This window comes from Suillus clintonianus (genome assembly GCF_016758775.1).
Source record: "Suillus clintonianus strain FC179 chromosome Unknown DEU56scaffold_150, whole genome shotgun sequence".
Taxonomy (NCBI): domain Eukaryota; kingdom Fungi; phylum Basidiomycota; class Agaricomycetes; order Boletales; family Suillaceae; genus Suillus; species Suillus clintonianus.
Genome location: NW_024539374.1, coordinates 81858 through 97610, shown reverse-complemented (window position 1 = coordinate 97610; position 15753 = coordinate 81858). Strand labels below are relative to the sequence as shown.

The following is a 15753-nucleotide window of genomic DNA, read 5'->3' as shown; positions in this document are numbered from 1 at the left end:
GCAAAGCCTTAGTATCAACACAATCAGGACGAAGACGGTAATATGCTGTGACTTGTGCGCAAGCGTCATCTTTCAATTCAGTGCGAAAAGCGGCACTCGAGCATCAACCTGCATATAATTTGTAGGAGCACCCCTTGCAAAGTTATGACTTACCAGCGTTGCAAGTGCAGATGCATACGAGTTGTTAGTCTTGATGCGATCATAGATGGGTGTGACGCCGCAGGTGCGAGCTGCAGTTAAGAGTGCATCTCGCGTGAATCAATTTTTCTTTGTAATGTCTGGATAGCCATTGACGAAGGTCATATGAACCTTCGCTTCCAGTATCGCTCGCTGAATGACATGATGGGTCTTGCTATCTTGGTCCATGAGCTTTAATTTTCCAGCATTTGCGCGCCGTACAAGTTTGGGCTCCTCAGAATGACCATAACGGCCGTTGTTGTTGTTGTTGTTGTTGTTGTTGTTGTTGTCTAGTACCATGAAGTTGTTGTCGTTCGGAGACTTTGGATCATCATGGTCATCTGGGCAGCCTTGAGTTCCTCCACATCGTCGGAATCATCGGCCCAAGCAGGTGTCTGCAGTGCATGACATCAATCAAAACGAGAATCATACGAGAAGTACATGTCCGAGGTCACCGTGCCTGAATGTTGGGTTGGATCGGGGTTGAAGGCGCTGCTATCAGCAGCCGCATCATCCATCTCAGCATCCGACAGAAACCCGTTGTCCTCCGCAGCGGGAGTCTGTACAATTACCTTCTGCTTGCGAGGAATTGGCTTTGGCCTTGGCCTTGGTACCGAAGGTGCAGCTCGTGCATCACTCATCTCGGCATCTGAAGGAGGCGTAACCTTCTTCTTGGTAGCAGGAGGCGCCACAACAGCCTTCCTCTTGCTTGGGATTGGCTTTGGCTTGGGCAGCGCAGCCCGCGGTGTAGCATCGGTCACCACATCCTGGTCCGCCTGGTTCTTCTCATATTTAGCAACACGTTTGATGCTAGCTCTCTTGGTGCGTTCTTTCTCTTCTTTAGCATCTAACTTAGACTGACGCTCAGCAGCTACTTCTTCTGCAGTACGGCGTTTCTTCTTCGGGGTTATGTCTGGGATACCCGGATGCTGAGTTGCATTTTTTGCACGGGTGACACGTCGAGTAAGACATAGCAGGAATAGATGGGGCGAGCTTGCAGGACGCAAAGGCTTATCAAGAAGACGCGTTTACAAGTAAGATGTTCGAATCGGGACTTCAATGTAATTTGACTTGCTAATTGCCACGCCTCAACAGCACGCTCTTCGGCCTGAGTGCCCGAGTTCCATTCCTTCATATCTCCACGCCTTCGACCATATATTTCTACTTATCGATGTCGAATTCTTTCCGAACTTGCCAGGGCTTGAAGGAGACGACAATCACCGACTATCAACATCGATACCAACAATTCAAATCTTCATTGGTGACCAACATCCTAGTACCAGTAATGTTTCCTCTAGCTCCTAGTAAACTGTGGTGCGCTGACTGCTGTATTATAGATGCTACTATGTTTGCCGTGACTCGCTGCCTCAGAAGATTGGAAGGATCAGGCGCACCTTGTGTGTGTTTAGACTTGAGGGGGGGGGGAGTCTCACTTCTGTGGCCTTCGCATGTCAAACAGCATTCCGTCATGCTCTTGGCCTTCCTCTCATCAAGGTGGACGATTGTGATATGCTTAACTTGAATGGTGAGGTTTCCGTTTAATGTCCGGTTGGTAACTGCGGTGTGCTGACTGCTGTGTTATAGATGCTATGTGTGCCGCAACTCCCTGCTTCAGAAGATTGGAAGGATCAGGCGCACCTTGTGTGTGTTTAGACTTGAGAGGGGGGGGGGGAGTCTCATGTCTGTGGCCTTCACATGTCAAACGCATTCCGTCATGCTCTTGGCCTTCCTCTCATCAAGATAGGTGATCGTCTTCGCATGTCAAACGCATTCCATCATGCTCTCGGTGGTGGCTGGAAGTTATTCATGGGCGCGCCTTGCATCAACCCTGAACACATCGTGTTGTGTGGCTGGAAGTTATTCATGGGCGCACCTTGCATCAACCCTGGGCAGATCATGTTACCATTGGCTACTTGTAAGTACTCGCATGCATGATGTTCTCCTGCGCATTTACCAGGCCTTGTATAAAGTCAACTCGAAGTTACACCTCCGACGCCAGACTCATGGGCCCCATTCGAGTCTACAATACCATCGGCACTATCTTATGATGCGGGCCAATGGCAACCTTCGTGCGCACAATATACACAACCTTGGCCGCCCTCAACCCACGCTACCATGCCTAGTGACGGGCTGTATCCGCCGTTTTTACAACAGGTCAGGGCGCACCACTCATATGCAATCCCAGCATCCACTGGCATCTGAAGAACCCGACGTCCCGTCATCACACCATTCCTCCTCCGAGTCGAGTTCACGACGTTCCCAGTCATCCCGACCTGGCACCGGACATGCTGCAACAAGCTCAGCACGCATGCATTCACGCAGCCCAACTCAGACTAGCGCAGGTGACGAACAACTTGAAGCACCTGGGAGTCGCGACGATCAAATGGAGTTTGACTTGCCAGAGTCAAATGGACGTGGGTATGGCTTTCATGATGATGCTGCCAATGAGGCAGGTATGAACAGCTCAGATCAACGCCCTTCAAGTGGTGCTGGTTCCATTGGCCAGGCGAGTCGAGATGGTAGTGTTCCTCTTCAAGTTCCTGGTGTTACCAGAACATATCATCCTAATATCAATGGTGCGTGTTAATTTCACTTGACGCTCATCCAAACTTGTGCTCACTGTATACTCTTCTCCATATGAAGGGAGAATTTGCGACGAACACGGAGATGACATACCACCGAATACTCCGCCACCTCCGCGTCCATCAAATCGTGGACCAGACAACTGGACACCATATGCTAATCGAGTCGAATTCGAAGTCGCAGACTTCCTCTACCGTCGCAACCAGATGTCGGGGGGCGATATTGACTTTATATTCAACCTGTGGGCCGCCTCATTAGCGGCTCATGGCGAAACACCGCCCTTCACAAACCACGTTGAGATGTACAACGTCATTGATTCGACGCCTCTAGGTGACGTCGCCTGGCAGAGTTTTAGCTCTGAATATAATGGTGCTCTACCTGAAGGTGACATTCCGACATGGATGACATCCGAGTATGATGTGTGGTTCCGAGATCCTCGGATCCTCGTGCACAACATTCTCTCCAACCCAGACTTCGAAGGCGAATTCGACTACGCTCCGCTACAGGAGTATGATACCAGCAATGGAGCACATCGCTTTCAGGACTTTATGTCCGGTGATTGGTGTTGGAAGCAGGCCGTAAGCCATTTTTCATCCTTTTTCCAATTTTCTCATCTCTCACAATTCACAGGATTTGATTGCCGAGGATCCCAATACAATTGGATCTATGTTCGTTCCAATAATCCTTGGCAGCGACAAGACTACTGTCTCCGTCGCTACTGGACACAACCAGTACTGGCCGGTTTATATGTCGATCGGCAACATCCGCAACAACGTGTGACGTGCACACCGCAACGGTGTTGTATTGCTGGGCTTCCTAGCCATCCCGACAAGTACGTGTTTCAATTTGATGTTGTCTGTTGCTGGCGCTAATTAGATGCATATATTTAGCTGACAAGGAGTCCGCCAAAGACGCACACTTTCGAAAATTCCGCCGTCAGCTTCTCCACTCATCGCTGGCGAAGATGCTGGAATCCCTCAAACCAGGTATGACAACAGACGAGGTTGTACACTCCCCCGATGGTCATTTTCGACGTGCGGTGTATGGCCTTGGACCATATATTGCCGATTATCCCGAGCAAGCATTGCTCGCTTGCATCGTTCAAAACTGGTGCCCAAAGTATGTATTTCTTCATGTTATGCTAGTACTGTCTACTTACTACACATCCATCCAGATGTACTGCTCCGGCTGATGGTCTTGACAATGGTACCTATGGTCGGCGTTCCCGCAACCATACCGAAGTCTTGGTGGAGGAATTCGAGTTAGGTGTGCTATGGGACGAATATGGACTTGTAGGAGACATCGTGGTTTGTACCTTCATTATTGTAGTCATTGTGCGAGCTGACAAATTACAATATACTATGTGTTCTACAGCCATTCACTAACTATTTCCCGCGAGCCGACATTCACGAACTCCTCTCCCCCGACATTTTACATCAGCTGATAAAGGGTGCGTTCAAGGACCATATCGTCACCTGGGTCCACAAATACATTAAGGCTCGGTACTCGGAAAACGAGGCGAATATAATATTAGATGATATTGATCACCAGTAAGTCCAATTTTCAACATGCTGGGTTGCAATGACTGGTATTGACGCACTCTACAACTAGTATTGCTCTTGCTCCCTCATTTGCGGGCCTTCGACGATTCCCGGAGGGAAGGGGCTTCAAACAGTGGACGGGAGATGATTCCAAAGCACTGATGAAGGTACGTTCGAGTCGATGAACGGGTGTTCCATCATCACGAGTAGTGTTGACTAACGTGTATTCTTACTACTATAGGTGTATATACCCGCGATTGAAGGCCACGTACCTCCGGAGATGGTGCTGACTTTGCAAGCATTAATTGATTTTGTGTACATCACGCGGCGCAATATCATCGACTCCAACAGCCTCAATGCGTTGGATGATGCACTCGAGCGTTTCCACAGGCACCGCGAAATATTTGAAACATCCGGTGTTCGCCCTAATGGATTCAACCTCCCTCGACAACACTCGCTTATCCACTACCACAAAATGATCCGATCGTTTGGCGCACCAAACGGACTCTGTTCTTCCATCACAGAATCTAAACATATCAAGGCTGTCAAGGAGCCGTGGCGACGGTCCAGTCGGTTCGAAGCCCTCAATCAGATGTTACTGACAAATCAACGTCTAGATAAGTTAGCGGTGTCTCGTGTTGACTTTGCTAGCCGTGGGATGCTAACAGGAACATGTCTATCATATATCCTTGATAAACTCGGTACGTCTACTAGCATTTGACCACTAATATTACTAACACAAATCACACACAGGGCTAAACGCTCCAGTGCACAATGCAGAAGCCATTCAAGTCCGGCTCGAGGACGAGCCGATTGACATTCCCCATCTCGGACGCAACAATCACGTGAATGCCAACTTGGAGGCTGATGCAGACCAAGATGCTGAGCTCGAGGGTGACGCTGTTGCTGGACCGACGGTGATAGCTCATGTAGACTTGGCGAAGAAATCTGGTGAGTGGAGTAGTACATTTACCTGGCGTGCTTTTTACTTACAACAAATTTTTAGCAAAACGGATCTACGCAGACCTACTCGCAGATCAAATTGGTGAACCGGAACTCACCACTCACATTCAGCGATTTTTACATGACCAGCTCCATTGTTCTGACTCCAACTCAGAAGCCTCCGAGTCTGGCGCTGGCTCGTCCAGTGCCCTTCCCGAACTACATGAAAAAATAACTCTGTATACATCTGCCATTGCCACCTTCTTCGCTCCCAGTGATGTCTCAGGCATCGGCGGTATGCGCTACGAGCGAATTCGTGCTGTGGATACCTGGAGGAACGGCCCTGGTCGATATGACTGTGTTTTCATTAGTACTGATCCCACTGTCGAGGGTATGTGTGGCTTCGATATCGCTCAAGTAAGGCTTTTCTTTTCATTTAAACACAATGGTGTACATTACCCTTGTGCATTTGTGCATTGGTTCAAACACGTGCACGACTCACCAGATGAGAACACAGGAATGTGGGTAGTAGAGCCTGAAACCCGCGAGGATGGGACACGATTTGCCTCCGTCATTCACCTTGACTGCATTTTTCGTGCGGCACACCTTATGCCTGTATTTGGGCATGAATTTGTACCTACTTATCTCTCTTACACACAGACCCTTGATGCTTTCCGCACTTACTATGTAAATAAATACATTGACCATCAGGCATTTGAGATTGCCTGGTGACTTGATACTGACTTATTCTTATTGGCTGGATAATGCTACCATTAGGACTACATATTATATACTTTGTCGGCTTAGGAAGTACTTCGCATAGCGCCTATTGACTTAGTTACATCGCAGCATGGTGTTGATTACTTATAAATAAACTTCTTACTTGAACACGCTTTTCTGCAGCCTCCGTGCTGAATTTTGGCCATTCATTACTTACTATTATTGTGTTTCCTTTGTGAACAATCCTCCAAGCAGAAATTAAGTTGAAATGATTTGCTTTGACAACTTAGTGAACTTAACGTCGAATTAAGTCTCTGTAAGTGAGGTAAGATGGCTAAGACTTTTTCCCTTTTTCCTGATGAATAGAAATGAAATGCGTACTTTGTTCAATCGAAAAGACTCAGTGCGGGCTTGCACAGCCTCTGAATTCCAACATATACAATCCCCGCGGCAGTATGCTTCACCATTGGCCAATAAGTAAACAGTATACACAGAACACTCAACATATATGTATGATCAATAAACTCCAGGAAGCAATCGGTACTTCACCTTCTTCGCCCAATCCTCCCATTCTTTTCCCAGCGCACTCCGGAGCATCTTGTCCTCCACTGCAGGTCGAATGATACAAATGAAAGTACCTAGAGTAAACGCGTAGAAACCTGTTGCTGATATAATTTTTACGAAAGGCACTTGTAAAAACCCAGACTGCCTCAACCACGATTCCCGGTGTCCATACATGACGACGAGCCCTATATATTGGACAATAAACCCCGTGTAGCTTGGGTGGCGGACGAACGAGTACGGTCCATTTGTCACAAGTGTGTGATCTTTTCTGACGCTGATTGGCCAGCTCCAGCGTTTCCCTAAGGTCACCACGCAATAACGCCTTATCACGCCGCCAATTATGAAGGCAAGGCTACCAGCGATGAAAGCCGGGGTGATTGGCGTAGGGTGAAGAGAGCGTATAAGCTGCAATGCTCTGGCGCCATAGGTGCCCTCTGGAAGTTGCGATGAATTTATATGCGTGGCCAAGATACTGGCCACTTCAGCGAACGATGTTGCCCACACGAAGACCTGTTATATCGTCCACCGATAAATATAGACAACGACCAATATATAGGAGCAACACACCTTCTTCGTATCTATTCCCATACGTCCCAGACGTCTCAGAGGCCATGTCATGAAAGTTTCGAACGCGGGGGGTTCCACGAACTCGCCAGGTGACGGTGGCGGAGCAGAAGAAGTGAACGAAACATAGACACCAATAGCCGAACCTACGATGAAGGGGATCTTTAACAAGCTCATGGTACACCGTTGGTTTTCCTTTTGATCTTGCGACGATCACCTTAAATACCTGAGCATTAATAACTCTACCGCTAACAAAACTCCCAGGTGTGAAATTTGAATGATAAATTCGGGGTTCGATTATGTGTCAAATTTACCTGGAGCGCGTGAGTGAAGCGCAACGAGTGGAGCGCAACTACAAATTCAAGCGGGTGCTTCCAGCATTAAATGTGAAGTCACTTGTCAGCCCCGGAAGAACGAAAGGGGTTGCCCGGTTACTATTTTTGGATGTCCTCCTGCTCTAGATCGTGTCCTCTGAGGGTGGATTCATATCTGATGGGTCAGCCATTGCTACATACTTAGCGTTCCCGAGGGTCGATAGCACACCCAACGTATGCGAACTTTAAAAGGCGATAGAAACAATGTTGCGAGTGTTTTCATGTCCTGTGTTGCCTCGATTTTAGGTTCGCCTCGCCCGAAATTTAGTTACGATGCTTCTCTTGATTGATGACGACGATGATCATGACGGGTGTGAGAGTCAGCGCATACGGTGCGACAAAATAAGGATTTCACCATCGGAACAGTGGTAACTTTGTCTCGCGCGAACCTCGCAATGACGTGGATAGCCAGTTTCAAGGGTGGTAATCAGAGCCTAGAGGTTGCAACTGACTGAGCAATAGATAAGATGTGTGCTGGAGGTCACGAAACACTGCAGCGCCTGTCCCGACGGACCACAAAGGGGGAAGCACGGCACGCACGTGGCTCCTGTAGATTTATTCATGGAGATCAGAATTATACAGCAGGGGCAACGTGATTGGAAAGTGGCGGAACTAACAACTTGAAGAACTCACGGTTTGCCATGGTAGCAGCCCCACCCTGCCCAAGGCTAGATAGACAAAGTTAGCTGCTCGAGAACCCTCGGTGGCGCTCGCTGCAGCAATATTCGACCGTGGGCTTGTTAGTGAATGCCTGATCCCATTCGCTGTACTAACACTCCAGCCCACCCCACTCAATGTGTATGTCCACCTGATATCCAACGTGGTGACGTATGTTTGCCTCACGACAAAATTTTCAACGTTCATTCGGGATCTTCGGATCGTCCAGGGGGTGATCAAAGGCCAGGGAGGAGCATGTTCAGCGTTTGGTCATGTCGCATGATGAACGCTGCAAGTATCGCCACTCAGCCAGATTGTCGGGGACGTTGCAAGCATCGAAAGACGTTCCCTCCACAAAAATTGCATGTCAAAGTTCGTTCGAATCGTCCAAGGGTGTGTGAAATTTCTGTGGCGCTGAGGTTAGAGGATGGGATGGATGTTGAGCGTGAGGAGGAGGAAAGGTATGTATCAGTGTGGAGTGCGTTGTGATATTCCATTGTGAGGAATGAGGGAAATGAGATGCTTGATGAATGGGAGTGGTGTATTTCTATATCTGCCCGTCCAAAAATCCAATTCGCGCACCGTCTACCTTTCTGCGCGCGTGAAAACGGCCAATCCGCGGCCTCGTGAGCGCCGACTTCAAAGGCAGCCCGACACGACAATCAATTACACATGCATGCGAAACGAACTCAAGAATCAAGCACCGAAAGGCGCAAAGCATCCAAACAAGCAAGATTAATCCTCTATAATTTCCTCTCCCTCTCCATCTCCCCATCTCCATCCCCATCCAAGGACGGGATGGAGGCGTGTCTGTGTCTATGGGGAGTGAGTGAGGAGCGCAACGCTTTATTCGTGAGGAATGAGGAACGAGTTGTTTGATGATTGGGAGTGGTGAGTTTCGTGGTTGAGGGAGCGATAAACTTTATGGTTGGGGCGAGGTGACACCGTGAAGAGAGCATAAAGACTTTCTAGCCCTCTACCGGTCTTGATACGCGTCGATAACGTACGCTAGGGCGTGACAGTATCTATGCCAGATAGATCGGATCCGGGATACTGCGTCATCCTTCGGAGCCGAAGAAGTTTTATGGGAGGGATATCCTGCTAGCTAGATGTGGGATTCATAGTCAGGATACAGGATTTACAATAATAATGAAAACACACGTACTAATGTTTCTGCCCCACATTCGTTCCTTCTTGAGTATGTGTATGGGTCAAACCCAGGAGTCTCGTTGATATTATACAGCGTTTTTATCGTCTCCAGAAGCGTCCGTTCTCAGCGCAAACTCAAAATCGAAGTTGGGAAGAGGGAGGACTCGAATTCGAAGTTGGGAGACGTTGAATTTTGTGGGGAGTGGGGAATGAGAAGGGCGTGCTATACAGTGAACTAAATGAGAGCGCGCCAAAGACTTCCCCCTCAGGCTCGCCAAGCCTCTCTCTTCCGGTCTTGATACGCGTCGACAACATATGTTACGGCGTGAGTTGCTAGACCGGATCCGGGATACCGAGCTGGCCTCCGATACGGAGTCTCATTATACCATACTTTTGTCTTTACCTTCTCCAGGGACCAGGAGCGTCTAATCTCAGTCCTTTCAGCGAGAACTCGAAAGTCGGGAGAGACAGGCGTACAGTTTAACTTATGGGCCAGATGTGGGACGTTGAGAGTCGGATGGACGATCTGGACGACAGCGTTGAATTGCTCGAGGACTAGGACTTTGCGCAGGTCGGCATGGGTTGGATTTTGAGCCTTAGGGAAGATCAAATAGCTCCTGTGAATGGTATCTCATGGGTCGAGGGAGGGGTGAAGCATTTGAGGCGAAGAGTGCAGCGACACCAATTCTATGTGTGACGGGACCCATTGGCGGAGCGTCTAGCCTAAGTGTCAAAGAGGTAAGCAAAGAACAACGGAAGTATTGCTCACATAAAGCATGCGAAGGCCGAGTGGACTGCACAGACATATTGCCTGCTCCACTTGTCAAATTCGAGTTCTCATAGAGCGTCAGTCGAACGGCGCACCTGGGCGGTCATAGCAGGGAATTAGGTCCCCAATGCCCGGCGCCGGGCGTGGCCATTTTGACGCGGTCCTGCCGCGCCTGCCGCGGTCGTGACGCGGCATTGACACGGCACCAACGAGCTTTATGTGTTCTGCGGGTTCATGACCATTCCTTTGTGATTTTTTTTCGTCATAGGGACATGTACTACTAGCTACATCAATCAATGACCATTTTCTTTTCCTCCCTCTGAGCTCTCTGCACCCTCCGGGTCTGTGGAGCACATCAACAATTAACATAGGACCGAATTAGCTGAACAGGATACCTATACTTCCCGAGACGAGCCAAAGCTCCTTTGCCATCACTATAATTGAGTGGTCAGCCATATCTCAGCCCGAGTCGCAGGTCAAACTCGTGTGAAGGGTAGCTGTGGCGACGCTGTGCCGCGGCATGTATGAGGTTTGACGCGGCGTGATGCGCATGCGACGCGGCATTGACGAGACATTGACGCGGCACAACTTGTTTGACGCGGCGTGGGCTATTGTTGACGCGGCATGAAATGGGCCTTGACGCGGCACAGGGTAAGTGTGAAGGTTGACATTAGTGAAGATGTTTGGGAAAACTTGTCGTGGTATGAGCAGTGCTTGACCCAGCTTGAATGAGGCTTGAGATGATATGGTTGTGGCTTAACTTGATAGTATGCGAGTTATGATAGAGACTGTATTAGACTTAACAATGTGAGGTCGAGGCAAGTGAAAACAGCAGTCTAGGGGCCTGTGCGCAGACGGACACTCACATGCTGATCATTAACGAGGATATTCAAAGTGTTTGGAATTCAATTTTCGAGTGACATAAGAATATTGTTTGAATCTCACAGTGCCGCGTCACATATGTCGCGTCATGGGCGCGTCAATTTCACCTGGCCCTAGACAAGTCTAGGGGTTGAGGCAGCAGGCTGTGAAGATCAAGTTGGAGAAAAGTTATCGTGCTTCGAGTGGTGTTGACACGGTACGGTTGGGGCTCGATATGTCATGGTTGGGGCTCGGTATGTCATGGTTGCAATTGGGGCTCGGTATGCTGTCTGGACTCTGTAAGCAGCACCATGGCCCAGGGCCTGTATGCAGTTGGAAAGTCGAAGGTTGATCTATTCAAAGTGTTTAGAATACGTTTCATCTTTCGAGGGATTCAACATAGTATTTGAACAAGCTATACGCCCTAGGATTTGTCACTGTCAGTGCCGCGTCAATTTCACCTGGCCCCCTAGGATACAAAGGCTTACCTTCCCTCGTCAAACACCCATGTAAGCCTTTCAAAATGCATGATGGCACGGAAGCAAACACTCCACTCGGAACGCGTCATGACGTCGACATCAATAATAAATACTGCTTTCCAGTACATGGACAATATGCAAAACAGCAGCAAAGCGCGATCCTATCCTATGTAGGTACATACGACCCGAAAATGATGATAAAAACAGAAACCAATCAGACAGATGAAACATGCATACGGTCTTTTTTTCGCGTGGGCCTCACGACAACGCGCCCCAAACAGCCAACCCCGCGAAGAAGCTCATGATGCCTACCAACACGCCTACATACGCAGCGGTGTGCACGCCTATACGAGGCAGTACCGCTGGTGTGTGCAGCGCTGCGAGGGATGCGTGGAGGAGTAGCACTAGGGGGGTGGTGATGACGAAGGGCACGTGTGAGCTGATGTAGGACCGAATGGAGAATTGGTCTGATGTGGGGATGGATAGCGGGGAGCGGAGGTAGGCTGCGGAGAGGAGGAGGTTTAGGCCTATAGATAGGATGATGGAGTTGAAGCGCTGGAGGCACGATATGATGACTGGGATTTTCTACCAGAGAGGGTTAGAGACGTCGAGGAGAAAAAGGATGCACGCACGATGACAGGAAGCCCGTAGACCTCTTCGAGTTCCTCTCTCATCTTTATTACAAGCAACTTCTCCACCCCACGATCGATCCGTGATTCCACGCTTCGGGCCTCTCCGTCCTCCAATTCATCTTCGAATGCCTCCTGTTCTGGTGAATACGCTACTGTTTCGTCGAGAGACCCAGATTTCAGACGCTCGAGGAACTCAATTTCTCGTCCTTCTGGGACCATGACATCGCGGTAGAGAGCGAGCTGTTGGTACCCCTGTACTATGGCAGCAAGCACTTCTGCAAAATTGAGTGAAAGCCACCATACGGTGCGGAATGCAGGGTCCTGGCAAGTGGGGATGGGATAATCCATTGTGTGCCTGACTTGCAGGATTGCGAGAGCTGCGAGACGAAGGCCGTTTGTGATGAGGACATGGAGGAATGTGGATGCAAGACATGCAGACTCTGCGGGGAGTAGGAGGGATGCGAATGAGAAGAGAGGGACGCGAAGGAGATGGGCTTGACTGAAGAATGCGCTAGAAAGAAGTATTTCAGGTAATGGAAAGGGGAAAGATGCTGGGTATGTAGAAGGGAAATCTGCTATGGGCCAGGCCAAGTCGGGCAGGAGTGCTAGGACAGCGAAGGTGACGACTGCGAAAACAGGAACGCAAGCATTCAACAAGAGTACTCGAAAGTAGGAACCTACAGAAGGTTAAGCTTGATAAACTGGAGAAGGTTCAGGGGAACAAACCGATATATAATCCATTATTTTGCAACTCCCACTCAACGTCGTCGTTGTCGTCGTCGGCGCCGTCCTGCTCTTCCTGTGGCGCGTCAGGACTACTCCTGGGGCCGCTCGCAATACTATCGACTGGTGAACTCATACGTGCAAAACCAAGGTCAGTATAAGCGTTGTCGTCCAAGGTCGGACCCTCAGGGCTTTCAGCCGCAATTTCACCCGCCTCGGAGTCTGGATCCCATGGGCGTTGACTTGCCCTGTGAGGTAACACTGCAGCAACTGTTTGAGCTACTCTTCTGTGCATCGAGTTGGTTTTTGGTAGGTCGCTGGCTAGTCTACTTCCAGTCTACTACATGTTTTTACGCTCGCACCTCGCCAGCTCTGTGACAAGAAGCGAGGGCCTGCACAGTGAGAACCCTCTATGTAATTACGTGTACCGATCAGCCCTGTTTCAGCGCGGTCAACACCGCCGTGGACGCGTAGTGAGTGTTGGTGATTAACGGTGTGTTAGCATTCAAAGCAGTTCAAGACATAGGTGGTACAATGTGTAGTCATAAGATATCTGTGGTCTTGCATTGGCAATGGAGAGTTGCCACGTCTGCAAACCCATCCGACATTTGTGGGCGCAACCATCCCAAGACGTCGGCAGTGACTCAAGCGAGATGAAATACAGGTGTCTGACAGCACCAATTCACAGTACGGTCGTCGCACTGTCCAACACACGGAACCCATATGGAACACGATGGTCACTCATGACACGACCCTGCGATAAAGATATATCAGCATTGTGATTAACGCGAGATCAGAAGGCAGATAAAATTAAAATAGAAAAAGGTCAGCTTTCGATGCATTTCAACAAGAGAATGCTCCCATCTCCACATTGTACATTGGGAGACTTGAAGGGAGCACCACGTTCGGTCCGCCCATCGAATAGATTTCATCCAAGAACAAAAAAAGGCATTGAAAATATAAAAATAGACGCACAAGCTAGGTAAATCCACGACGCACACCTGAAACGCAAAATAGCAATCAGTCGATCGTTCGAACTTGCAGAGAAAACATGAAGCAAGGTCAGACAAGGCTGAAATCAATAATGTCGTCCACATGTATGTTCGGAATGTGGTAAAGTACTGATAGTCATCACGAACAGCCGCAAATGGCAGAAAAACTCACCGTACGCCATGGAACATTCGAAAGGCTGCTCGAACATACACGATGATACAAGTTCAAACCAGGAAAATTTTTAGAATGGAATTTCAAGTTCCGAAGCTCGCGGAGCCCTAAATGATCAATCATGCCGCCCCTTCCGTAAACGTTGTAATGAGAGTGCACAACTTGCAAGTCTAATCTCCTCATCTTCCAAACCTATATTACACAATTATGCAGTCTTTACTCCGATGGGGCGTAGAAAATTCATCCCCAGGTGACCCCCCTCCAAGACCCATTAACAACCTCGATCCAGGCATCATCGATCACATCCTCGGCAAACCAGATGCCCAATTAATGAAGGAAGCTCTTAAAATCGGAGTAGACGAAACGCAGGCTGAAGATGATAGGCTACAAGCACTTGATGATCTTGAGATGGTGCGTCCCTTGAGCCTTCCGCGTAGTATTATAGTCACTTACTCAATCCATAACATCAGCTAGTTCAGAACATCGACAATGCAAATGGTAGCTCTTGTATCCTTGATTGAAATCTCGCGGCCTGATGCATATGATATAGACCTGAAGAAACTCGGGATGTGGGAACCTCTACATGGTCTCCTCACAGCATCCAGCACAACCGATGCTCTCAAAATGCAGACTTTGTGGATAATCGGTACAGCACTTCAAAACAATCCAGCTGCTCAACTAGCTGTAAGTCATCCTTTTCCTGCCATGCATCCGACTCATAATTCACCATGGCTGATAGTTGTGATTTAATAACAGTACCTCGAGCTGGAGCCCCTCCCAGCACTCATTAGATCCCTTTCACCATCCTATAACTCAGCAGAAACCCGTTCAAGAGCCGTATACGCATTATCTGGTCTCCTAAAACTCAATGCTGCTGCCGTCCAACAAATGTCCGTAGTAGGCGGATGGAGCGCACTTCGCGCATCTCTAGAAGGTCCGTAGCCCCAATTAAACCCTTCCTTTCCATCACTCACATCACGCACAGATTCAGAAATCCGAGTCCGCAGAAAAACAGCATTCCTACTCAACGCACTCCTCCTACCAAACTCTGACGACAAAGTAAACCTGCAATCAAATATGAGCCTTCCTTCGTCAGCAAACGCACCAGTTCATGCAAACTCGCATGCTTCGATGCTCTCAGATCCATCCTCCGTTTCGACGTATGGCATCACACTATCTGCTATCCAGAACGAACAGACAGAGGAGGGATCGTCGTTGCTCGATGCGTTGGTATCGGCGTTGATTGAGCCTGTGCCGTTTGGGCCTGATGGTGAGAAAGATAAAGATGAGGAGTTTCAGGAAAATGTTATCAGGCAAGTTGTACTTTCACTTTCATATCAGATTTAATGTTGACGTTTTACAACTAGAATTTTGTACACGTTCGTTGCATGCTGCAACGGCAGCTTTTCAGCCGCGCAGAAACACAGTCTTCAGGGTTTCCTAGGAGAAACGACTATGACTGAATCAGATAACTTTGGCCTGACGAGCGGCGAACTTCAGGAATTGAGCGATGCAGTGAGGGGATCGTAGGTTGGGATAGAATGCGATATGTTTTAAAACCCACTAATGACATTGGATGATTGATTGTATGATGTCGTGATTCTTTATCTAGCCGAACAAGTCACAAATTGAGTACTCTGATTTACGTTACGGGTGTTTGAATTGCTTATGACATTTTGTCGAACCGCTAGCAGCTTCAAGTGATTAGAGGGATTCGAGCTAGAGTAAGTAAGGTAAGGGTAAAGCCCCATCTCTCTTTGAATCTGTTCTCAAGGTTCAAGCCCGTCGTGCGAAGCGAAGCGATCACCATATGGTACGAGTGCTCATGGTCGGCTCTTGAGTCTTCAGATAAGT

At 48.7% G+C, this 15753-nt stretch overlaps 6 protein-coding genes across 6 annotated transcripts; 2 read left to right on the top strand and 4 right to left on the bottom strand.

Moving 5' to 3' along the window:
- Window positions 1-467: 467 nt before the first annotated feature.
- Window positions 468-1312, bottom strand: DEU56DRAFT_918998 (uncharacterized protein; the record flags this gene model as incomplete). The annotated part of the gene is made up of 3 exons (XM_041358203.1): window positions 468-572; window positions 633-1170; window positions 1233-1312. The coding sequence occupies 3 exons, from the start codon at window positions 1310-1312 to the stop codon at window positions 468-470; spliced, it is 723 nt and encodes a 240-aa protein (XP_041202065.1).
- A 912-nt stretch (window positions 1313-2224) lies between these two features.
- Window positions 2225-5975, top strand: DEU56DRAFT_874097 (uncharacterized protein; the record flags this gene model as incomplete). The annotated part of the gene is made up of 12 exons (XM_041355914.1): window positions 2225-2595; window positions 2731-2753; window positions 2821-3315; window positions 3344-3534; window positions 3659-3879; window positions 3935-4067; window positions 4135-4310; window positions 4372-4468; window positions 4543-5002; window positions 5055-5252; window positions 5308-5634; window positions 5662-5975. 12 exons carry the CDS (start codon window positions 2225-2227, stop codon window positions 5973-5975), a joined length of 3006 nt encoding a protein of 1001 aa, XP_041202064.1.
- A 504-nt stretch (window positions 5976-6479) lies between these two features.
- Window positions 6480-7268, bottom strand: DEU56DRAFT_747947 (uncharacterized protein; the record flags this gene model as incomplete). The annotated part of the gene is made up of 2 exons (XM_041349311.1): window positions 6480-7037; window positions 7095-7268. 2 exons carry the CDS (start codon window positions 7266-7268, stop codon window positions 6480-6482), a joined length of 732 nt encoding a protein of 243 aa, XP_041202063.1.
- Window positions 7269-11638: 4370 nt separating this feature from the next.
- Window positions 11639-13030, bottom strand: DEU56DRAFT_918995 (uncharacterized protein; the record flags this gene model as incomplete). The annotated part of the gene is made up of 3 exons (XM_041358202.1): window positions 11639-11965; window positions 12013-12689; window positions 12739-13030. The coding sequence occupies 3 exons, from the start codon at window positions 13028-13030 to the stop codon at window positions 11639-11641; spliced, it is 1296 nt and encodes a 431-aa protein (XP_041202062.1).
- Window positions 13031-13328: 298 nt separating this feature from the next.
- Window positions 13329-13944, bottom strand: DEU56DRAFT_159578 (uncharacterized protein). The gene has a single exon (XM_041344823.1). It carries the CDS (start codon window positions 13830-13832, stop codon window positions 13518-13520), a length of 315 nt encoding a protein of 104 aa, XP_041202061.1. The 5' UTR covers window positions 13833-13944; the 3' UTR covers window positions 13329-13517.
- A 104-nt stretch (window positions 13945-14048) lies between these two features.
- DEU56DRAFT_839125 (armadillo-type protein) lies at window positions 14049-15616 on the top strand. Its single transcript, XM_041354905.1, has 8 exons — window positions 14049-14310; window positions 14370-14397; window positions 14450-14583; window positions 14656-14833; window positions 14885-15212; window positions 15267-15429; window positions 15512-15527; window positions 15594-15616. Exons 1-6 carry the CDS (start codon window positions 14107-14109, stop codon window positions 15427-15429), a joined length of 1035 nt encoding a protein of 344 aa, XP_041202060.1. The 5' UTR covers window positions 14049-14106; the 3' UTR covers window positions 15512-15527; window positions 15594-15616.
- The last annotated feature ends 137 nt before the right edge of the window (window positions 15617-15753 follow it).